At 43.7% G+C, this 25,150-nt stretch overlaps 2 protein-coding genes across 4 annotated transcripts in view; both read right to left on the bottom strand.

Moving 5' to 3' along the window:
- The window catches only part of efnb3a (ephrin-B3a), a 34,033-nt gene extending 15,776 nt beyond the window's left edge, over nucleotides 1-18,257 (bottom strand). The window contains exons 1-3 of the mRNA XM_076274534.1: nucleotides 17,732-18,257; nucleotides 17,106-17,261; nucleotides 1,611-1,906 (exon numbers count right to left, since the gene is read on the bottom strand). Of these exons, the coding sequence (XP_076130649.1) occupies nucleotides 1,611-1,906; nucleotides 17,106-17,254 (445 nt within the window). The 5' untranslated portion in view covers nucleotides 17,255-17,261; nucleotides 17,732-18,257. The remainder of the gene's footprint in view (nucleotides 1-1,610; nucleotides 1,907-17,105; nucleotides 17,262-17,731) is intronic.
- A 717-nt stretch (nucleotides 18,258-18,974) lies between these two features.
- gigyf1b (GRB10 interacting GYF protein 1b) overlaps nucleotides 18,975-25,150 on the bottom strand; it is a 27,527-nt gene continuing 21,351 nt past the window's right edge. For all 3 annotated transcript variants that reach the window (XM_076275339.1, XM_076275340.1, XM_076275341.1), the window contains exons 22-26: nucleotides 24,384-24,565; nucleotides 24,142-24,186; nucleotides 23,916-24,024; nucleotides 20,220-23,654; nucleotides 18,975-19,930 (exon numbers count right to left, since the gene is read on the bottom strand). In XM_076275339.1, coding sequence (XP_076131454.1) covers nucleotides 23,587-23,654; nucleotides 23,916-24,024; nucleotides 24,142-24,186; nucleotides 24,384-24,565 — 404 coding nt within the window. In that variant the 3' untranslated portion in view covers nucleotides 18,975-19,930; nucleotides 20,220-23,586. The remainder of the gene's footprint in view (nucleotides 19,931-20,219; nucleotides 23,655-23,915; nucleotides 24,025-24,141; nucleotides 24,187-24,383; nucleotides 24,566-25,150) is intronic.

The following is a 25,150-nucleotide window of genomic DNA, read 5'->3' as shown; positions in this document are numbered from 1 at the left end:
CAAGACCAACAGAACCTCGAGCCAAGCCTTAAACTCGCAAACAAACACACGCAAACACACACACACACATACACACACACACACGCACACAATTCATGCTGACGTCATGTTCACTTGCACTAGCAAATTCATTAATTCATTTTGCCAACAATCTTTATAATCGATTAATTGGTTTGAGTGATTTTTTTCTAAGAAAAAATTTCTAAAACATCTGTTTCCTGTATCTTAAATGACACAAAATATATTTCTGGTGTTGACATTTTATACACCAAACAACTCATCAAAAACAACTGTTAGTTGTTTCCCCAATGTTCACACACATACAATCATATATTTGTATGCACACACACACACACACACACACACACACACACACACACACACACACACACACACACACACACACACACACACACACACACACACACTTGCGAAAACCCCTGGTTCCAGTGGCACCTTGGCCGAGTGGCGGTTGGCTGCTCTGGTCCAATCAGCTTATTTCTCTGTTTCGCCCTTAAGCACATTACAGCCCATTACGGGCAATTAAGCCCCAGTGCACAAACCACCTTTACATGTTTATGCAAAAATGGAAAGCAAGAGGTCTGCAGGACCATACTCTCCTCCCCTGCTTTTCTCTCTCTCTTTCTCTCTCTCTCTCTCTCTCTTTCTCTCCCTGCATGCCAACTCATTACCAGCATATTGTATAAATTATCAAATGCCAAGATAGGTTAATTAAAAGTGATTTCCCTGCGGGAAAAACACTCAAAAACACACGCGTGCCATGCATCGTCCCCAAGCGCTATCTGGCTTTTTCATCGTACTGACGGCAAAGGTTGTAAAAACACTTTCTCAAGGTTCCAGGGCATAAGACCAATCACTGGGAATTGTTAACCAGAAAGTGGCTTGAGAATCTATATATACATGAAGACTCCACTAGGGTAGTAAGGTCTTCAGTATATTCCAGGTAATACAAACACCTCCGGCCTGTAATGATCTTCTCGTAGTTCTATTGACTTTCCGTGGCAGATTATTACTTGTACACTGGCAAATATCATTCACAATATACGGTCACTGCTTTCAGTCAAATGGCATGTTAGGCAACAATATGCCCACAATATGTCGCTGTGGTAGCCATCTGATTACCAATAACTTAAAGGAACACACCAACATTTTGGTAAATTAGCTTATTCACTGTCTCTCCCAGTTAGATAAGATGCTACACACCTATACCATACCATATAGCTTAGCATAGCTCATCTCCCAAAAGTGACAAAAGAACTCAAACATTGTTCTATTTATATGTTGGAGACAGGGGGGACAGTGAATAAGCTAATTTCCCAAAATGTTGGCGTGTTCCTTTAACTGTTTTCAACTTTTCTCACATTCTTCACACATACACACAAACATAAGCATCCTCACTCACCTCCCAAACACGCTCTGCAAAGGTGAATATCTCAAATCTGCTGACAAAAGTTCACCTGTCTCACCCCGCCCCCCCACCCTCCTTTTTTTCCCAATCGCTGCTATGCTCCAGAACTCCTGTCCTCATATCGCGCCCCCCCCCATCCACCCACCCCCCTCGACGACGGCCCAATACAACCCGTGCTTACAGATGATGAAGTAGTCCTGAAGGCTCTTGAACTCGTGGCCCCACAGGTTGGGTGAGAACTCCTGGAACTTGATGGTGAAGCGCATATCGCTGTTGGGCTTGTCGCAGGTGAGCAGCAGGTTGGGCGGGCCCATCACCTCGCAACGGTCGGCCTGCTCGCGGGTCGCCACCAGGTACAGCTTGTAGTACTCATACTCGGACGTGGCCCGTGGACCGGCCGGGTTCGACGCTGGGCAGATGAGGTCCAAGCGGTCGCCAATCTGGGGATAGATCACGTAACCCCTCTCATCTCCAAATCTAAGAATGGACAGAGGTAGAGAGAGAGAGAGGTATAGACAGAGAGATAGAGAGATGAAGAGGGGAAAAAAGGGGAAAAGTGGGAGGCGTTAGGTAATGATTGTTTCCATAGAAACCCGGACAGTCAGAGTGATATTTACCCCACTCATGGGTTGGACCGGCAGCCTGCTGTGTTTGACTTTGAAGCTGTTCTTTTATTCATCAAGCCACCTTTTTTCAGAGGCACATACACACACCCCTTGGTGCCAGTCGGCTGTGTAGAATGAGTGTGAGAGTGTGTGTATGTGTGTGAGTTAGAAAGAGCAAGCGTGTATGTGTCTGTGTGTGTGTGTGTGTGTGTGTGTGTGAGAGAGAGAGAGAGAGTGTGACAGTGTGTGTGAGACTGTGACTGTGAAGAAAATAAAACAAGACAAACCGAATGATGAGTGATGTGTGTGTTTGTGTGTGTATGTGTGTGAGAGAGAGAGAGAGAGAGAGAGAGAGAGAGAGAGAGAGAGAGAGAGAGAGCTACTGATGAGCGTATGGGTGTGCGAGAGTGTGATGAGGGCAATGGAGAACCCTTGAGTCTCTGCACATTATTTGATCATTAAGAGGAGGCCCTCATCGAGAGTGACTCATAGCACACGCTCACAAGAGCACATAAAAAAAATCAATAATGATTCAGTAAATCAAAATAAAAAAAGATAAAAACATGCCACACTAGGCCTCGGTCAAAAACACCAAATGACTCACCAAATGCCACTTTTCACCGAACAGCCGCATTTAATTCAACGGGAGTTCACAGTTAAGTCGACTTCACTTAAGTTCAGTTTAGTTTATTCAGGTTTGAATGTCGAGAAACTCACATTGCGAGACGTCAGCAGACACTCCACACAACACACACGCTTGGCCAGTGTGACCCTATGCTACGTGTGCCTGCAGTGGACATCCACATGTACACACTTGTCCTTCGAAAGGCGCTGTATGGCATTTTCGACTTCATTCAATTCGGTGTGCTTAACAGAAATGTACAGGCTGACATTTCCGACTCGTTCAGCCCCTATCTAACTGTGGAGAACATTTAGTGGGAGGGGCGAGGAGGGAGGGCCGGCTGCTGATCCGGCGAGGAAATGACCCTTAACAGAGATAAAGAGAGCAACCGGAGAGTTTCGCCGTGCCCTCCAGTGAGGATTTTTTTGTTAACACCCAGAGAATGGTGTGGCATTTCGCCTCAGTGGGCGCAAGCAGGCAGGAAGGGAATTAACCCCAACGCTGAGGAGCATGTCGACACGTCAAGATACCATTAAATGGGCAGAAAACGCACGAGGAACAGAGGAGACAAACATGGAGGGAGGAAAGGTTAGACAGACAGAGAGACAGACAGACAGACAGACAGACAGAATGAGAGATGGAACTTGAGGGAAGGAGAGAGGCTTACAAATAGACAGAAGAACAGTCAGTGGACAGACAGGAGAATGAGAGATTATGAAAAAGAGAGACAGAGACATACAGACAGTGTCAAAGAGAGAGTGAGAGAGCGAGAGAGAGATGAATGAGAGAAAAGAATTAGATGTCAAGTTATACTTCTGACTAGAAATGTGAGGTAATTGAAATCCTGCTTCCTATCGCATGACTAGAGTACAGAGGAAATATCACATGACAAGTTGAACACCTGACATACACCCACACCAACACGCACACAAACTAAAACACTAGCATACTGTGAAAAGAAACAAGCTGTAACTGTCACACTTAAATGTATGTGATACATATGTGCCATGACAGTACCTGACTCATTCACACATATCAAACACTCACACGAGATCTGAATAAAGCGGTTTCAAGGCAGCTGAATCCGACCTGCTGAAAGTCATCCTCTAAAGCATATGCACACACGCCGACACACACATACACACACACATCCTGACTCCCACATCTATCCCTCTCGGCATCCATCCCCTTTCTTCCACTGTGAGTGTGTGTGTAAAGGTGTGTATGTGTGTGTGTAGAGGTGTACTGTATGTGTGTGTGTGTGTGTGTGTGAGTGAGTAAGAGTCTTTACAGGTACCTGCTCTATCTCGCTCTCCTTCCACCCTGAAGCAGCAGCTCTGAAATTTCTGACATGACAACTCACTCAGCCTGCACCAGGACCCAGATGCCCTGAAGATCATCACATGTGTGTGTGTGTGTGTGTGTGTGTGTGTGTGTGTGTATGTGTGTGTGTGTGGAAGAGAGAGAGACTGTCCACAGGTACCTACTATCTTTTCATCCCCCTCTGACTCCATGTTAAACCAGCATCACTCTGAGGATTACTACACGTGTATAAATGTGTGTGCCTGCATCTCAAGAATCATCACCTGAGTGTGAGTGTGTGTGAGAGTGTGTCTGTGTGTGAAAGCCTCTACAGGTAGCTTACTCTCTGCTCCCCCCTGCTCCACCTCCATGTTTAATCCACACACTCTTCAGACTCCCTGCAGAGGCCACAGCACGCCGTGGATCCTCGCCGTAGTACACCTCTTAAAACGTCTCAGTTTGAGTCACACAGTCACACACACACACACACACACACACACACACACACACACACACGTTTGCTGCTGCTAGTGTTAAGTCACACACCTAAAGAGAGCCAGAGTTCTGCACAACCCACACATTACTGACTGGAGCATGTAATGTATAGTTCTCATGTTTTTTTTATGGAGATGTGTCACATACCATCATGAATGTATTATCATGCATATGTTTGAATCATCATGCACATACATTTAGTGTAAAGCAATGCATGAATGTGTGAGGCGGGAGAATGCACAAACAACAACAAAACATTGCAGCAAGAAAAGCAAAATGGAAGCGAATGGTTGGGGGTTGGATTGAGTGATCAGGTGATGTCTGGTAAACCTCTAGGTGGGTGTTATGGCCATGCGTACCAATGCTTTGGCCCACGCATAGGGCTGGGGATGCAGTCCCCACAGCACTGTCTGTGGCTATCCATTAAAAGACAGTCCCAACTAGACAGCCCTTTGGGCTCCGCCACTTGCCAGACGAGTTCCATGAGTAATTCAGCGCAGTGCTATTTGTGTTAAAGTACTGTCCCACCCTCTGGGACTTTCTCCAAAAAAGGTATGCGTGTGTATGTGTACACATGTGTGTGTGTACATGTGTGTGCCTATGTGTTTCTGTAAGTAAATGTGTGTGTATATGTGTATAGGTGTGTGTGTGTGCGTGCGTGTTTCGGTAAGTGTGTGTGTGTGTGTGGCACATATTTACTGTGCTTTGTGCTTTGTGCCTTGTGCCTTGCCTCCACGTTCGTTTCCCACGTTTGCCCCTGGTAATCCCCTCCGAGGCGTGACGCGGGCGAGCCTGAATCAGGTCTCCAGAGCCACAGCAGCCGCACCGGAGGCCGCGGACCGCTCAGGACCGCTCAGGCCCGCTCAGGCCCGCAGCCACGAAAACCACTCAAGCCCGTCCAGACCACGGGAGGTCCGGAGGGGGCCCATAGGCCTTCATTAAAAAAAAAAAAAAAAAAAAAAAAAGAAACACTGGGTTTTCCATTATATTTAGTCACTCGTCAGATGCTTTTATCAAAAGTGAAATGGAATGACACATTCTCCAGTCTTTTTCGGAAGCGGGGGAAATGGAGAGTTCAACTAGGGATTTTCCTCCAGAATTTCTGGCAGTCTTGATCAAACCGAGTGCCTCCTGAACAAATTGGTACTGGCAAGGCAAAACAGTCAAGTTATTCCAACAGGCTGGTTATGGAAGACCTCTGTTGCGCTCCACGGAACACTTTTATTAGTGATTCTGTAAGTCGCATTGCTCCGCCGCCGTGCTGCTGCAATGTATGCAAACCCAACGACAATACAGTTCAATCCAATAGTTGACGGCAAACAGGGGAGTCTTCCGTTCCTTTGCAAATTGCCAATAAAAATGATTGTGCAATTTTCTAAATTAGATCCTACGAGTTTAATATTATGCCAAGTACTTTTTTCATTAAAATTACTCTGAGATCGACAAGGACAAAGACATCATCATAAATACTAGGAACAGCCCGGCTTTACATGAACCGCATAAATCATCGAGGTCCGAAAACAAAATCAGAGCTTCAACACAAGCACAACAAATTGAGGAGGTCATGGCAAAATTGAGTGAGACACAAGATATGTAGTCAGTCTAGGATGCTATAAAGTCTACTGTGCTCTGACAAGTAAACAGAAGGAATGCACTGTACATACAAAGAGAGATAGATGGAGAAAGAGGGGTCTATTGAGATTATGTTTATAATCGTGGTGAGGATCTGACTCTACTTATTTATGGTCTCTTCCCCAGATTTAATAAAGGCAGAGCTGCAGGTCACGGCCCTTGCTGCCTGAAGGCTTTCATCTAGTTCAGACATAATGAAGAGAGCATGACATGTTATGCCCAAAACACTGAGCCTCCACGCTGGGCTGGGCTGTGTATGTTTGCGTTGGTAAGTATAGGGCAGGGGGGGGCTGAGCATTGGGCAAGTTAATACATTTAAAGGCAACAAACGGTAGGCCTTTTATTTTCGCTCTATTGTTAATTGTGTATCTTATTTTGTTGAGGTGGCATAATTATATGTAATACAATGTGGACTTACATGAAACAGCTCTTTATATTCTGTGTAGAAGTGAAATGAACCAGGATTGAAGAGATGACACCAGTCGCGGCACGCACAAAATGTCTAACTCGGGTTCAAGAGCCAGTCCCGGTCTGTTTAACCTTGAGATTTCCATTACAGCTCCCAGGGTTAGTATAAAAAATCCACTATGAAGAAATCCACAGATGTTTGTGCACTATGGCCCTGGTTGATGAGTGTATCTATAGCTTGTGCGGCTGAATCAAACGGGTTATTATGAGAGCAAAGGACAACCTTGTAGTGCACAAAGGCTCCTCATGGACACTTTTACTTAAAAAACGTCTTCTTCTTCTTCTACCTCTTCCTCTTTTTTCGTTCTTTTCACATGGACTTTGATAATTCCAGAATATTGCTTGCTTTTCTGTAGTGTTATGACAGCCGGCCCGGGCTCAATGAATGGGCAAGTCTGTCACATGTTACAGAGGTCTGTTCACCTCGGAACTGAGAAAATGCACTTATGTAGTTTGTGCGCTTGCCTCTTTGAACTTCACACTGAAGCTAACGCTGTTTAGATCACTGGGATGTTTTGGAGACCGCTTTTGGTCGGCGCGGATTTTGTCGATGATAAGAGTGACACAAAGAGATATTGTGAGTGTGGCCCCTTAATGAGGACTGTAGCGATATTCCAGATCACTGCGGAACAGATGGCTGGCAATCCAGGCTGAGGCGCTGTATGAAAGGGCTTTAACAAAAACACCATCCCCATTACAGGATCTTACTGCTTACTGCGTGGCGCATTACAGACTTACAGAATTACAGAAAAATGCCAATACAATTTGATCTGATACATTATATGAAAACAATTATTCTTGGTCGATTTTTCTAATTAAGAAATGCTCGGAAATTAAGTACAGATGCTATTTTTGGCAGTGATTTATGATGCACTGTATGCATTTGTTTGCACTGTTGAGACTAAGTTAGATAAAAAAAATGGCACCACAATTATAGTATGTCTGTTTTACACATGCTGAATTTAGCCCTGAAATTGCCCCGCTGCGTTAACAAAGATTACAGACTGGAGCACCATTGTGAGGAGCACAGAAGAAAGTTGGAAGGCCGGGTGCTGTGATCGAAATGCGTGCAATTCACATGACTGATTAGAGGGAGATCGGCCTGCGCTCCGGAAGCCGTTGCACAAAAGAGCCCGCGACAGAAAAAAAAAACAAAAAAACATGGGATGTGAACTCTTGACAACACACCCCCTATTCATCGATTCCCTCAAACACAAATAATGGCAACCGAACTGACAGAAGTAGAGCGTCAACAAATTACGCATTGTGTGGAAACTACAACCCAAACTCTGTCGGATTTGGCCGCAAGAGTAGGGGATTCAACGAGACCCACGGTCCAGAGACTTGGTCGGCGGCCCTTTCTTGTTAACCTAACACGACCTGAGCCACAGATAACTTTCACCAGGCTTTGGTTCGGCAGAGCACCGTTTCAATCCCATTAAAGAAGTGGTACACACAGGTCTCACAGGTCAGGCTTTAGCCCGCATCCATTTAAATAACATGTTCCGCAGATGCCATCAGTAATAGGCCAGTGCTGTGACATCTCTCTTAGACTGTGAGGAAGAGGACGGAGTTTTGAATGGGGATATACTGGGGGAGATGGCATTGTAGTTTTGAAATGATCTTAGTAATGGTTTATTTCTATGATATTTCAAGCTTTTTGTACTATTTTATTTTCACACACATTTCTACTTTTACTAGTGAAGGAGCTTTGAAACTATTTCACTGTAAATTGGCTAAACAAATGACCTTGACTTGATTACACTACATTTCCTTGAACCATTATGAAATAATATACATTATTAAGTCTGAGATTCTGAGACTCTATCTACCTGAGAATTTCCTTTTATTTTCAAGTCAAGTTATAATATCCACTGGTAAACCCATAGTACACGGATAGCAATAATAAAACTCCCTGTCGGACGGGATTGTATTTGCTACCTTTAAGCTATTGCTGGCTCTACACTCATCCTTGTCAGGTATGGGTCTCCTGGTGGTTGGGTTTGAATTTATGAGTGTCAAACCTACCGCTACAGAGCCTGGATGCCTACTTAATTAAAAAACTCACAGGGGAACAGCGGCAGTTGGAATAAGCCCATATCAGCAATGCATGTCAACCTGACGACAAAGGAAAAACATTACACAAGCTGAAAAAACAGGTACAGGTTTTAAAGTGCGTGTGTGTGTGTGTGTGTGTGTGTCTGTGTGTGGGGCGGGGATGGGGCCTCCTAATCCAGACAGTCATTCTGAACTTGAGCTGACCTTGAGGTAAGCTATAATGTACCACTTGAAAACCAATAGCCCAAAAGTAACCCCCACAACTGTATACTGTAAGGTTCAGGTCAAAGGCTCAGTGGTTGACTCAAAAGACTAAGAAAATTATATTGAGAATATGAAACTTAGTTTGTAATATTATGGATCTTCGGAAGAAAATTATCCTCAAAATTCAATAAAAAAATTAATAAAAATAATAATTCATATCAATAAATACTTTTTGAAAAGTACACATTCTGACGGAACTAGCATTTTTATCATTAGTTTGACGACGCTTCTGCCCTCATTGCATTAGTATCAACATTAAATAAACTTTGGCAGAGGCACGGGGTCATGTGGTAAATACCACTGTAGTGAACACATTAGATACCGTTTTAAGATGGATGATTACCACATGCGCTTGACCTGGAAAATATGTAAATTGCATAGAGGGAAAGTCCTTGGTAAGAGATGGTAACTCTTTATGACAAGCTCCAAAAGTTAAATACATAAAAAGGGTTTAATGTCTGAGGTTCACAACAGTACATTTACAGAAAGTATACAGGACATCAAATTTATAAGACTCCCTGTCATGAATAAATTTATCCATAGTGGTTTTCCGTACAGACTAATCCATTTTACAAGCATCATGGAAGGTAGGATGCAGTTCATACTAGATCTTGGATGTAAGATATAGGCCTACAAACTACATTAGAGTAAAAGTTAGACCTTAGATGAAGCATAGACACACTGTCTCTTCAAAGGAGCCACTTTTGTACTTAAAACTGTATTAAGCAAGTAGTGATTTCAGTCTCCAAATCTATGGTGACTGAAATCCAGCTTTACTGTCAGTCACGTTGCTGAGGTTGTCACCTACACACACACACACACACACACACACACAAAACACCCAGCTTTGGATAATGTTGGCCTTGTCAAAACAGGAGGGAGAGAGAGAGAGAGAAAGCGAGTGTGTCGGCAGTCCCTCTTTTTAGCAAATCCATGCTCAGCTACCAGTCAGCATTTGCATATTCAAATCCCAAGGAAGGGCCTTCTCGGTGTTCGGCATGGGTGGTCGTCGAAGACACTTCTGTGCTCCTCTCCCTTTTTTAATTAGACACGTAAACGTGCGCTGTGAACAAATGCTGAGGCTCAGCTCAGTGTCACAGTGAACCGGGAGAGAGGGCTGGCGGTAGTGGTGGGGGGGGTGGGGGAGTAAGCGATATCCCCATCTGTCTGTTTCTTAATTCCTTTAATTGCCATCCCCAATTTTTTTTTCTTTTAACGGCGAGTGTTTGTTTTCTCTCGACGCCGCTCTCCGATGGGCCCTCAGCGTCCGGAGGTCAGGAGGGACCCCTGAAGGTCCCGTCGAGGCCCCTGGGAGACGTGTTGAGTGCCGCGCTCCTTTATCTTAAGTGCTGTCTGAGTGTCGTTTCGGCTTGTTATCGGCGTTATTTAATGAGTTTGGGGGGGGGGGGGGGGCGCAGAGATAACCGACGCATTCCTGGCATATGACTCATCGCTCAGTCCCCTCCCGACACACTTGCGTCGGTAAACTAAAAACGCCGCTCGAGCAGAGCCCCGGCACCGGCTAAGCGTTGCGCGTTGGCTCCCCCCGTGAGGGTCTCTTATGGGCGGGCTCGTCGAGAGCCCGTGGGTGTCCTTCCGCCCTTCATGTTAATTGAGGATCCTCAGGTACAGGGCCACAGGGGGGCCGGCGGGGAGAGAGCCCCCCCCCCCCCCATCCCCATCGGTCCTCAAAAACACACACATGAAAAGACTCATCAAGCCCAAATCACAGAGATGATTAAAAATGAAAGGGAGGGGGGCTATAAATACCGTTGCCTTTGTTTTTGAGGATAAAGTACTCGATAGAGAGAAGCGGAGAGAAGGACAGAGAAAGAGAGGTAGTGTGTGTGAGAGAGAGAGAGAGAGAAACAGAAACAGAGAGGGAGGGAGGTACTGGAAATATACCTCTCTATTCCCCTGTGGTCTATCCTATTCCAGCTACTCCTCCTCGTTCCACTCCTCGCTCTCTTCCGACTCTCTCTCTCTTACACACTGGCCTGCACTGGGGAATTCTGGGATTCACATCCCCTTTGAAAGTTTTCTGAATAAAACGCTCGAGACGCCGTGCACTGTGTGTGTGTGTGTGCTGTGTGCGAGACAGAGAGGAAGATGGAGGAGAGGGAAAAGCACATGACACAGACAGACAGACAGAGAGAGAGATAGATAGAGAGAGCAAGAGGAGGAGAGAGAACGAGACGGAATAGACTGATAGACAGAGAAAGAGTTGGACCAAGAATTTAGATAAGCGACTCGAGAGGGGAGAGGAAATAGTAATCTAAACAGAGAAAGAATGCGTGCGGACCTGAGACAGAGAGATAATGAGGTTTTACGCCAAATGCTGATGGGAGTGCTGCGTTTCCAGCAGTTTGTTAAAATAACTACATGTCCTTCCCAATCAGCGTGTTTTTTTGTGTGCTTCCCTTTCTCCATTGGACATTGTTATTGTACATAATTTGACATTTGATGTTTACCAATTACCTACGCCCCTTATCTTAGCGTATGGAGCAACCATTTTTCATGCTACTTAACCTTTATCAAAGAAACACAGCAGTAGGGAAGAAAAGGAGAAAAAGTGAAAGAAAAAGAGAAGAAGAGAGACAGAGACAGAGAAATAGAGAGAACAGGCAAGAGAGTCCACTGAGTCCATTAACGGGAGGAAAAATTGACAAAGAGAAACACAGTGGCTGGCGGGCAGCCGTTTTAGGACCGGTAACTGGCAAAATTACACCCTTGAAATTCTTGCATCTTGCAAAACAGTTATTTGCTTTTTTACGATGCGCAGGTAAAATAGTAGCTTGCTATTCGACCATCTTTGGGAATTGGGATAAAATAACAGTCAAACTAGTATCAAAAATATATATATCATCAGATGCGATTGGGTACTTACAGAACTGTGATGTTCTTTAGATGTCTGTTACAACACTACACATTCTACCTTACTAGCGCTACACACACTTTTGCCAGTGTCCACTCCACATGATGATCCATTTCAGACGTATTTGTATGTCCTGCTGTGGCATAAGCTGGCATGTGTATGCATTTTATTGGGAGTTGGTGGTTTTGCCAGTAAAGCTCTAAAACAGTATAGAACATAGAGCAGAGAATAGCATGTCAGAAGTAAATTAAGGCAACAGCATATATTGGCATATTTCTAAATGTTTTTGTGAATTTATTTTGATGGGATGTGGTCATGTGAATGACAGAAAAACACAACTGCCATTCCTTGTAGCTATCTACCGGTAAACTATTCATTAATTAGTTTTGTAATCCCATGAAAATCTAACGACGGCCGTTACAGCACAACATTCTGTTTGCAAAATAAAATAATCAGCAAGTTTTTATCAGTGCCAACAGTGTTTTGGTGTTTACAAGGCAGCTGTTTGTTTTTAGCTAGTTAACGCCCTAGTTTCAGATGAAAACGCATTACTGCTATTTAAACTATGTACACAGGGATTGAAATATAGGTAAATAATACAGAATACACATCCCAGGAACTGAAAGGAAGTCAATGGTATAGACAGGAAGATACAGCTTCTCTGATTAATGAAAACTATTCTGTTCTCCTGGGTTTTACATTCCTTCTTTCTCTCTCTCTCTCTCTTTCTCTCTCTCTCTCCCTCTGGGCTTTGTGGGCCGCAATGAGTACAACTACACACGCCCCAGCCCCCACCTGAAAACCGTCATCAGTATAATCTTAAGACTGTAATTACACAGCGCTCAACAACACACAGCTATCAAGTTATGCCAGGGCTTTGATGGCATGCCAGAGAAGCACCTTTGAAAGAGAAAATTGAATCTGAGAACGAATGCGGGGGAGATGATTTCATAGTGTTTAGGGTATTAGCATGACATGGAAATGGACAAAAACAGAGGTAGTCCTCATGGCAAATTTCATGCGAGCAAGTGCATGCCTGCATTTGGAGTAACTGAATACAACAAGTATTTTTGTTGTAATCTCTAAATGATATGTTGTTGTATGTTCCTTTCTCCTCTTTCCCTCTGGCCATGCAAGCTCTCTCTTCATTTCATTCCTTTTCTCTTCCTCTCCATCTGCCTCTGAAGTGGTTAAAGAAGACCACAGGACCAAGGTTCTATTTTATATTCATTTATACACATCACTTCAATAGGAGCAAAATGCCTCCGTGATCGCACTGCTCTCCTGGGTCTCCATACTCTCCCGCTATGTTTTTCATGTCCATTGTTGTTGATATCAGTAAGAAAGCGATAACAATGAAACAATCAAGACACTGAAAAATTGAGCGCCCCTTTTCTGTTTTCTATTTATCTTTTTGGTGACAGATAAACAGAAGGAAAGAGAAAGGGAGAGAGAGAAGAATACCCTCCCTCACAGACAGCTTTGTTGCCTGACTTATGGTAGTGCGCTCCAAATGAGGGGTGGACGCTGTATTGGAGATAATCCCCCCCGACACGCACGCCAGGGTCAAGTGGTACGACCCATTTCATTCCCTTTTCCTATAGCCATCACTCACCGCTATCCATGAAGAACTCTGACAAACCCTTCCTCCCCATTTTAAAACTCATTTTTGATTTTCTGTTCTGTTCATAGTAGCGGCGCACATTTGGACCCTGACACTAACCCACCTATCCAGGCACGGGGGCTAGAACATTCAGGGGGCCTTGTTGGCATTGTTTTTGATGCCTTGGCACAGATTCACTCTTGATTATTAGTACCCATCTGTGAGCTGGCAGCGTTGGGGATTCGCCCGCTGGATTACTCCTGAAATCTGAATCTTCCAGAGATTCTTCCCTCCCTCTCTCAGCTGCTGAGTCACACACACACACTCACACACACATACACGCACACACACACACACACACACACTCACACACACATACACGCACACACACACGCACACACACACACACACACACACATACACACACATACACGCACACACACACACACACACACACACACACACACACACACATACACACACACACACATACACGCACACACATACACACACACACACACACACACACAGACACACACATACACGCACACACACACACACACACTGCGAAGACACAGAGGCAATATTGGAACTCGTACACCTGAGTCCCACGACACACACCCACACGCAATCAAGTGAAAAATACGAGCTCAGACTGGGAATTACTGTTTGGAGGAGCAAAATGTTTATACTGTAGGCCAAAGCTGGATGAGTAAACAAAGGTTTTGCTGAGTATCTCCTCTCTTTCTCTCTCTCACTCGCCCTCCCTTTCTCTGAAGCACACACTCACAAATCCACTCACAAACAAACACACAACCTCGCAAACACATAAATTCCGTCTCAGGTTTTTCCCTCAGAAACTGAAAAGCAGATTATGGACAAGCAACGACACTGTTGTCTGCCAAGCGGCACATCTGCAAGGACAGAAGGATTTGACCCACAAACACCCTCGTCTTCTTAATGCCCGCCTAAGCTCGCCATCCACGCCATGTCTGTTTTTTTCTTGCCTTCTTCCAGTCCTTAAAATGTTTTAATTTGAAACGCTTAACCCAGTTAACCAGGCTTTTATCTTTGGCCAATTAGCAGCTGATTCATTAAATATTGAACAGGCTGTGAAGGATTAATTTTTAATGCACATTTGAGGCGGAGAGTTGTACAACAACTTTCCCCGGAGCGATGCAGGGAGACAGCCTGCACTCAGAAACGTTTAGTCATTTACCCAGCGCAAACCAGCGCGACTCCGGACGCCCGTACGCCTCCCTGCCCCCGAACCCGATAACCCTATACGTCAACAGCGGCGCGCGACTGATGCGTGCGTGCACACAAACACTCACACACGGAGACAACCGCACACACACGCAGACAAAGCCATACATGAATGCGCCTCTCTAGAACTTCTAGTCGACTGAATGAGGAGATACCCATAGATACCCATCCAGCATGCACATCCATATAAACATAACCAGCCTTGTCCTCGTTCTGTGTTGTCGTCATCTAATCCAAATCACTCTGAGAGACTCTGGGTAGTCGGACAGTGCACTGTACTAGTTTTCACAAAAACAATTTATACACGACACTTGAGAATGCGTGTCAGAGATGCTCAAACACAAAGTTTAATTCGCAAAGTAATTGTTGCTTACATTCACAGCCTTTCATATCTGTATGCTCCTGTACACATAAAGCAGGCATTTTCCACTCCCTTGGTATGTATGTGTGTGTGTGTGTGTGTTTGTGGTGGTCTTTGGTCATCTGTGGTCAGAGCCACTGCCTGATGGACTGAGAAGCAACTGTGACCTTTTAGATATCATAGAAATCATTAATTCCATATGGATAAGATGCCCAGAGCTCCTCTCCTGCCCTGTCTGTTTCGATTTTTCATGGCTGCGTCTCAATCCCTGATCTTTTCACTCTTGGTCTCGTCTCCTTCATCCCTCCATTCCCTCCTTCATCCCTCCTTCTTCTCCTTCATCCCTCCCTCGCCCCTGCTTCTCTTGTGCCGGCATCACCCTCTTTCTCCTTTGTCCTCCTCATATGATTTCTTATCTGTATCCATCTGTCTTTCTCCCTCCTTACGGTCTCTTAATATCATCTCTCATTTCCTGGCAGTCACTTTGTCTCTTTCCTTTCTCATGTGACTCTATTTGTCCTTCATGGGGACCCATAAAGTATGTCTACATCTGGGAAGACAGCAGCCAATGGCCACCAGGCCCCTGCAGTTGCTTTTAGTCTGTACTCTTCTGGACGCTGCTTATCTTGTTCATCTGTCCTGTTTGCCAGAGGAGGATTGATTATTCGATTGTTTTCTGTCTTTTTCTTTTCACGTTTAACACACAGCACTCTACCCTTTTCGCTCTCCTTTATTTTCCCTTCTGTGCTTCACCATCCGTTTCAGTCTCTTTGGGGAGTGTGTCTCGCAGAACGATAGCCGCTGGACCACATTTGTTTTTTACTCTCCCTCCCGCGCTAACACAGTAGGCCTACTCCTCCTCTGCCCCTGCCTGTGGGAGTCTGTTTTGGTTCCACGCAACCTTCCCTGTCCCTTCCTGACTCAGGTCAGGTTGACTGGTGCCTCAGAGCAGGACCGTCTAAGAGAAGGTGGGTGGGGGGGTGGGGGGCATGGCGTATTTGGAGCCTGTTCTCGTGCGTTGCGGGATTCCAGACCCTCGACCCCTTTTTTTTTTTTAAAGTATCTTTTTTTAAAGTATATATTTTGGGCTTTTTGCCTTTATTTCGACAGGACAGTGAAGATAGACAGGAAGTGAGTGGGAGAGAGAGAGATGGGGTGGGATTGGGACATGACCGCAGGTCGGATTTAAACCTGGGTCCCCGTGGGCACTTGGACCCGCTCATGTTACGAGGGCTGCAGCCTGTTGCGCCACAGCGCCCCGCATGCATGCAACCCTTAATAAGAGGAGCGACCATCCGTGACAAACACCACACACACACACACACACGCCAGACATATACAGACCCCCCCAACACCATACACACACAAACAAACACACACACACACACTCACACACACACAAAGCATCAACGTCTGACCACAACCACAACTGTTCCCACGCTAATATGGTCTGTGGGGCTCTTCCTTTACTTCAAGAGATGCTGGCCAACTGTTGACAGCCCATAATGCAGAGGGTTTTCTCAAGTGATAAGCAAGTGGATTGAGCTCTACATTATGAACTGTTAACGAAGGTATACAGTTCCTCAGCCCCCCCCCCCAAAAAAAAAAAGCTTGTCACAGTTACACATTAACAACTGAGGTTTCCCTCAGTTCATTACGACAATGTTGTCATTCAGTTCTGCAAACAGCCAGTTACATCATAACTTTAAACTATTAGGCCCAGTGTTTCCCATACATTGACTTATTTGTGGCGGCCCACCACAATATCAACGTTGACCACCACACAATGATTTTCCAGGTTGTACTAAATTGTGCTTAAATCTGGTCATCAGCATCAAAACCACGCTGTGCTAATTTGTTAAAAACTGTTGTATTCAAGTTAATTCTGCAAACCAACCACCACAAATGGAATTCAATTATGTGGGAAACACTGAGGCCTATGTATGATGCACCTACCAGTGAGGATTGACACAACTAGATCATTGACAGAATAGAAGTGGAGTAAGCAATCAGTTCAAGCACACATCCCACTCCTAGTTGCTTTCTGTCACATTCTATCAGCTATTGATTTCCAAAAGCTTCCGTGGTCATTTTTGTTTCTAAATGCTTTTAAAGAAAAGCCTACCTTTTGTTCAGAGAATTCCAGTATATGGGTTCCAGGTTACTCGCCGCAGTTCCAAGGAAATCCACAAGAAAAATCACCAGGAATCCCAATCCATTGGCACCGTCCCAAAGCGCCATGGCCATTCCTACTCCCCGTGTCGCTGCTCCCATCGTACTCCTGTGTGAAACAAGCGGGCAGTTGGAGCCGTTGTAGACAAAGGCTTGGTGGGAGATCAAGAGCGAAGTTGACTAATTCCCCTAAAGCGCACACAGATGGCTTGACCTCGGCAACCATAACAGGGAAAGCGCCAAAAGCATCCCGTTTTAACAGACTAACTTATATGATATGATATGATAAAAAAAAACCCGGTTTACATTCTACATGATATAGGCCCCATACAGCTTTACAACGGTTCAGGTCAAGACTTACACACCAACGATTACGCATAGGTATTTAAAATATCATATGGCCTTCTTTAGTCTTCTAACTGACCAATATGGGTACATATCGAAACGTCATATTTACCCAGGTTTTTAAACTGACGTTCAGTCGGGTGATTAACACATGATATTGAGTTAGGCTACTCGATTTAGCTCACTATTGGATAGACTACCCTATTTTTTTTTTTATAATTAAAACGGACTTACCGTTGATCAACATGAATTACCCCGTTATAACTTCTGTGCGAGCCAAACGACTTTTTATGGTCTAAGTTGTGCCGTAGGCTACTTTCCTTCACTGTTTAGGTTAGGCGTCCCTCAGTGTAGCGATCACCGTTATCTTTATCAACTGGAGACGTGGTAGTCCAATCAGCTCCACAAAACGAGTATGCCGACTACAGAGCAGAGGTCATCCAGTAAGCCTATCCAAATCGTCAATAGAGAAATGAGTATCCATTTATTGCGCTCGAATGTCGCAAGATTTGAAGATGAAAAGCCTCGTCCCCTTGCCGAGGCAAACTTGAGCGAATTGGTCTCACAGGAAGAAAATGTGTGTGGTGCACGGTCTGTGCAAACAGGTGCGATTTGTCCTCTTAAAATACTGTACGGAGGCTATACAATGACGACGCAAACGTTGCGACAGAGAGCTATAATTCGCTTTGTACAACTTGACCATTCGGCTTCGCGTGCTCATTCCCGTACTCCTTTTCCTCCCGTCTAAATTCCGCACTTGACTCGCGCACTGACAGTGTGGGGACGCTAGTTAGAGGCGGGGGAGGAGGGACGAGCGTGTGTGTGTGTGTGTGCAGCAGCAGGGTACAGTTTATGACCTGAGAGGCAGCCTATGGAGGATCCAGTTTGTTATACTCTGGACCGGGAGTATCCGAAGTTAATGTAAAAAATACCTCTTAACTTAAACGTAGAGTCCATGACTTATAGTTTCGTAAGAGGTTGTTGATATGAGTTCTGCAGTCAATAATATGCAATGCAACTCTTTATCGGAGATATTATCCTGCAAAATATGAGCAGACTGTCCCTATGTGCCATACACAGTATTTTTACATCAAAAATAGTAGGCAGATCATAATTTATGTAACATAAGAATGGGTTATATTAAAAATTAAGTTTAATACACCAAAATGTCGTAAACATTACCATAATGTCATTAGTTATTTAAAATGTTAAGCAACCAAGTTACTTTTTCACCCAAACAGGTGTTCTGTGGTCCGGAAAAAATTATACCAAAACTTGATTTAGGCTGCCCCCGTGTGGCAACATGAGACAAAGCATATTCCTACAGAATGAAAAAAGATCTTACCAGCCCCAAAACACAAGGTCAAAGAAAGCATCTGCTCCTATTTGGACGTCGTGCATTGAGCTTGTGCGTCACGACAAAACTCCTAGTCACGACGTGTTTCCAGAAAGATGCACAAAAGAGAAACTCTTAATGAACGTTTAAAACAATGTTTATTTATGTTTAACATTTTGTATCTTTTCAAAGAAAAAAAAAGCCTATGCCCTTGTCTTAGTTCTCACCATGTTCATTTACAAATGGAATTTAATGGACTCTTGACTAAAGGAGGGAGACCCATCCAGTAGTGGTCTTTATTTTTTCTTTAGTATATAAATGCCAACGTTAATAATTAATGTTTCACAAAAAAGAGAATTAAAAAGAATTCAGTGACATTCCGACTGCACGAGCACAATATTGTGGCATTATTTCCCCCCAGCAGCTCTGAATATTTTCCATCGACTCATTTATGGGGAAATGACAGTCCATCTCTACTATGATAGATAAATTCTTGTTCACCCAATCACAGAGGGACCAGATCATGGACATACAATATCCTCACATTTCCCGTTGGTAAGCTTGAGTGTCTAGGTATTTGCATTTCCAAAGTGTTTTTGTACATGTGAGTCTGTGTTGGAAAGCCAACCATCTCTATGGCAGTTCTATTTTGTGTAGTTAAGGCATGTTAAAAAAAAAAAAAAAAAAAAAGAACAAAACCCAAGTCGCCAATGAAGACAAAAGCATAAACATTATATACAGGGCATCCTGTGCCAAGTTCAAGACTCCTAAGCAGGTCTTTGTAAGTGTGTATGATGTTGTCAGTGTATGTGCTTCTGTGTGTGTGCTTGTGTGCGCGCGTGTGTGTGTGAGAGAGAGTCTTAATGCATCACAACAGTCACTAAAGGTTCAGTTTGTAAAATGGTCCACATTCACTTTGAAGGATCTGACCACAACACAATGCTCCAAAACCGTGAACTCTGAATCCAATTAGTCCAACTCTTGCTCTCAGCTGATATCCATATTCTCCTTATATCGTGCATCCCATTGGTTAGGTGAACCGCACGCCAGCCAATCAGATCCTCCAGTGAGTGAGGCGGTGAGTCCATCAGTCCCAGCTGGTAAAAGAAGGTAGAAGATAATGAGGAAATGCACCCAGGTTTCACAAATCCATAACCAGCCTACAAGGGTTGAGATCTTGAATTGGATATAAATTAAGTGGTGACGCATACTTTACAAGCTAGTGTTAATACAGATTAAAAAATGCACAAGCATTCAGCATATAACATTGTGAAAGTGAAAAGTTAACATTAATAAAATAATGATCTTTGGTAGCAATAATGCTCTGTCAACATGGAGCTGTACAAGTAAGACATTTGAAAAGTTGAGTAAAGAGAAATTACATACGTGTCCTCTCTGTGGCCTTTAAGGGGATTGGCATCTTCTGGTTTTTTCTCATTTTCCAGAATTTAACACTTTCTCCATCCTCCGCAGGAATGAGCAGAGGCAGATTTCACTGGGTAACTGTCCATTTATAACAGATGTTAATTAAAGTAAATAGGGAGAAATGGGTTTCTAGTAATTGTCCACAACCCAAAACCTTCTCCAAAACATTCAAAAGAAATAAAAAAAATCTGCAAAGCATCACAGCCACAGCAACTCAAACGGAGTTATTTTTGTTTGTCCAATGACCAATGTAAAGCCATGTTCGTTCATTCATGGTAGCTTAGAATTACTCCTTAGCATGGTTCCTTCATTCTAAGCAGGGGCGTCTTCTGTGGCAAAATATATCTCTACGTATTTTATTCAAAACCAAAACCATGCCTACAGTTCCATGTCAGAAGAGCGCCAAAAAAAATTCACTTGATGGAAAAAAGACGAGTGGAAGGAAAGAACGTTTCCCCTTCAATTTTGTCCTCTCTCCAATTTCCTCAACTTAAAACTGATAGTATTCTGCCTGAAGCTGGTTTGAAATGATCACCCTGGCCTTCTATAGAGACAACTCCTCTGCAGTTAAGAGGCAAAAGAAGTCCACTGTCCAACCTCTATCTGCTTCCTGGAAAAAAAACAACACCAAAAAGATCTGACAACTGAAAACTGCACAAAGCAGTCAAATGGGTTAGTCCTTGTGAAGATCAAGTACCAGCAAGACCACTGCCCTTATCTTCAATGTCCATGAAAAAATAAAAGATGCATATCCCCCATTCCAACAATTGATAAATGTGAAGAACAAAATTGATATCTCCTTGTTTTTGTTTCCATCATCGATGCACACTGTAGCTCCTTGGCCTTAGTGAATCACATGGGTGAGAGGAAGTGACATCAAGATGTAGCATATTTGTTTACTCTGTAGTCCATGCATACAATCTGCCACGACTCTATGAGAAGTCGTCTCGTAAAAGGACAGAAAATGTCACTCAAAGATGCTCAACTTCAGCTTCTGCGAAGGATTAAAAAAAAAAAAAAAAAGTCATGGAGATCTTGGAAGAACAGTATGACAAGGCAGTGTGCTGAATCCATGCACTTTCCTTGTTCAGTTTTCATTCTGTTAAGTATCCCCCCCCCCCCCAAAAAAAGCTCTTCTTCCCAGACATGTTTTCATCTTGCTGAAACGTCTGGTTTTATCATAATGTTATACATTAGATACTTTTTTTCTCATACATTCATAATTCACTTCCCACAGAGGCAAGCAATTAAAACATTAGACATAAACAAAACACAAACAAAATAAGAAACAAAAACAATCATTAAAAACAAGAAATATGACAAAACAAAATGCAATATTCAAAAATACAATAAGGTAGCAGCCTTAAAGTGCTCCAAATCATACAGTTCAAATACTTTCTCACTTTGTGTTTACAACAATAAAAAAATAAATTGTCCTATACATCAACAAAAATAAGTAACTTAGCACGGCAATGCTATCACACAGAATCACAGCGCCATGACGACTGTGTAAACCAGCCAATTAGAAATCAGAACTCACTCAAACAGAGTTAAAGGCAAATAGTTCACATCTAGATGCGCCCCCCCACCCCACCCCCAGCTCTGGGTGAGAGTATGCAGTAACACAGCGACACGCTGTGAGTGGCATTGGAGGGAGGGGGGCGGGAGGCAGGTAATGCAGTTTTATAATGATGTAAAGAGAGAAAAACAGAGCAGTTACACACACACACACACACACGCAATATTAGATTTCAGCAGCCAATCACTTGGCTCTAAACTCTTAACTGTCCAATCAGAGGAGAAGTGAGAGCAACACAGCACCAATGGCAAAAGAAGAGAGTGAATACCTCAGCCAGCCCTTTTACTGAGGCGCAGGCCTAGTGCTGGCAATACAATTTTCAACTGCCTTCCTCAATCATTTGTTTTTTTTGTCCTTTTTCTTATTTCACTCTTTCAGAAACCATGTACAAAATGATTGCAGACATTCTTTTCGCGCTCATTCTGTAAATCACACATTCCCACATGCACTCTCACTTGCACACATGCTTGCATACACACCAGTATATATGCTCAATGAAGTACAAAATTATCATACGAACAAAATAAAAACATGGCATTTTTTATACATGTTGGTATAAAAACAATTGTGCAGAATTCTTCATTCAACACACTCAAATTCGCAATCACACTTGTGATCATAAAAATAATTCTTTCAAACCCTTAAGCTAACGCTAACTTTTTTCTGTTCTTTTGTTTGTTTTTCTAAACAAGTGCAAATTTTCAAGTTAAAAAAAAACATGTTTTATAGCTCTACCTTTTATATGAACATGAAAAAATACAACAGTGTTTTTTTTTCCTTTCAAGAACAAATTAATTTTCTGCCGACTCATAAAAAGACTCCCATTCACTTTGTGTTCTCAATCTTGATCTTTCCGAGACTAAAAAGCAGAAGTTACCTCTGGCGCCTCTCTCTAATATATATATACATACTCACACAAATGTGTGTGTACATGAATACTCTACACATAATATATGCAACAGAAAAATATTCACACGGTTTCCATTGTAAAAAAAAAAAAAAAAAAAAAAAAAAGGAAAAAAAAACAGAAAAAAAAAAAGAAAAATCAGATAAACTTCCATTTCAAATATTGAAATTGAAAAATCGTAACAAAGTGCGTTAAGTTCTTAAGGTGCTTAGTGTAGGAAGTGCGGAAGGAGCCATGGCAGCTTCACTGCACACTCCACCTACTCTTCTTACTCATGCTCAGAGGAGGGCTGGGGCTTCACAACCGACACACAAACAATAGGAACAATAGACAGGGACAAAAAACTGATTTTATCCTTTCACAAACTTCAAGACACACCAGGTTTGCCACTTCTGCAAACCCACAATCTAATGTGTAACCGGTGTGTGTGTGTGTGTGTGGGGGGGGGGGACTTCCCCAGTGCACGCTAGCCTGAGCTAACTGTGGCTAACAGCGCTGATAGCAGACTGAGGGCTGACGCTAAGCTAGGCTAGGTGCTAATGGCTAAACGCACACTGTGAGCCAGCCTAGCTGCACATGCTCCCAGGCAGAACACACACAAATAAGGCAAGTCTTTAAGGATCATCAGTTATAGGAAAGAGAGAGAAAGATACAGAGGAAAGACTGTAAGGTAGGGGGGGTTGAGGGCAGTGGAGATCAAGGAGTGGGACTTGGGGGTGGACATACACACACAAAGGTTGATCGCCCCTCCCACTGTGCCCTTCCACTGAGCAGTGCACATTCTTCTTGCTGTTCAGTCCAGATTTTAAGGCCTCCGGTAGACTCAGGTAAGTTCTGCTGGGTTAGTAATCCTCCACGGTCTCCATCTCACCCAGGATCATTCGCTCCCCTGCACCCAAGAACGAGTAGCCTGAACAGAGCAGAACACATGGGCCGTCAGAGCCCACCCAAACCAATGGCCAACATGGGATGAAGCAAATCGTGGATCATCAAGTTTGAGTCTGAGCATGTCTTTGAACTGAGCCGAAACAGCATATGTAACACCCCCTTGTAAATTCCTCAATCAATACAACAAAGAAAATGCTTGAATGCAATCCCAACCTATTCAAATACAAACTCCTTTGTGATTGGCCTCTCTAGCATTCACACTGTTTGATGATTGGACGCTTACCAAGAATGCTGGGGTCAGAGTGGATCATCATGTTGGGCTTCTTCTTCATCTTGCTCGCCTGGGAGTCGTACACGCCGCCCTTCCCAGAATGGGATGCCTGGAACATGGACTGAGGGAGGGAAAACCACAAAGAGAGATAAGAAAAAAAAGTAACATAAATAAAAAAAAAAAAAAAAAAAATGGGACACATGGAAATCAACATCTGCTGTTAAAAGGCTGACTGTACCTGCAGAGGGAAGTTCATGTTTAGACCAGACAGCTCCTTTGATAGCTGAAATGGAAACAGTTCAACTCATGACCATAAGACACAAGCAATACTGTGTGGGTATTACACACACACACACACACACACACACACACACACACAAGCATAACAGGGAAAAATAAATAAGGAAACGACACACAAAGTACACCGTCGCATCATCCGCTATCGCCGGCACAGAGGCATAAAAACATGCTGACACAGACCTGCTGCTGCTGCTGCTGCTGCTGCTGTTGCCTCTGCTGGTTAGCTTTCTGTTTGGCACGGCGCTCCAGGAACTGCTTGGCGAACTCTTTGGCTTCCACCGTGTCCCCCAGGTAGGCGCGGATGAAGTCGTGCACCTCGTAAGGCGACTCCACCTCCTTAAGATATGCCACGATGGTGGCCACTGTGAAACGCAGAGCACACAAAGACAAATCAGTGCAATTACTAATTAACAACAATTAATTACAGCCAATTACCACAACAGGAATAGATTGAAAACGCTTGCTTTAAGAGGAAACTGAAGCACCCTGTGGCTCAATATTGGAACAGATGGAAACTAGGGAGAACGAGAGTGGAACGGAGGGGGGGGGGGGGTGATGCTACTGTTCAGAGAACAGTATGTCGGATGATTAAGGCAGTAGGGATGAGTGAAGTAAAACATGGCCAAGGATGACAGGCAGTGATCCAGAAAACAGAGCTCAGACTTCATCCGGCAGAGGAATTGAAGGGGGAGGTGGAGGTGGTGGTGGAGGAGGGGGTGGTAAGTGCGTGTGTGATAACTGGGGTATATCTGTAGATTTTTAGGGGTGCCACTCAAAAGTCGAAATAGCTGGAGGCTGGCTGTGTAGGAAATCATTAGGCACAGCGGTGCACCAAACCATTTCCCAGTTCTGCTTAAGACTCCTTTCAGACTTCTATTTTTCATGCGTTTTTTTTTTATATTGAAAAGCAAGCTGTTCCTATAACACTAGAAATGCTCTGTGCGGAG

This window comes from Alosa pseudoharengus, unplaced genomic scaffold, assembly GCF_046254945.1.
Source record: "Alosa pseudoharengus isolate Yale_2024_CS ecotype anadromous, Long Island Sound unplaced genomic scaffold, YU_APseudo_1.1 YU_APseudo_1.1_scf_8, whole genome shotgun sequence".
NCBI classification, from domain to species: Eukaryota; Metazoa; Chordata; class Actinopteri; order Clupeiformes; family Clupeidae; genus Alosa; species Alosa pseudoharengus.
The sequence above is the reverse complement of the archived record's forward strand: the minus strand, read 5'-3'. Positions and strand labels throughout refer to the sequence as shown.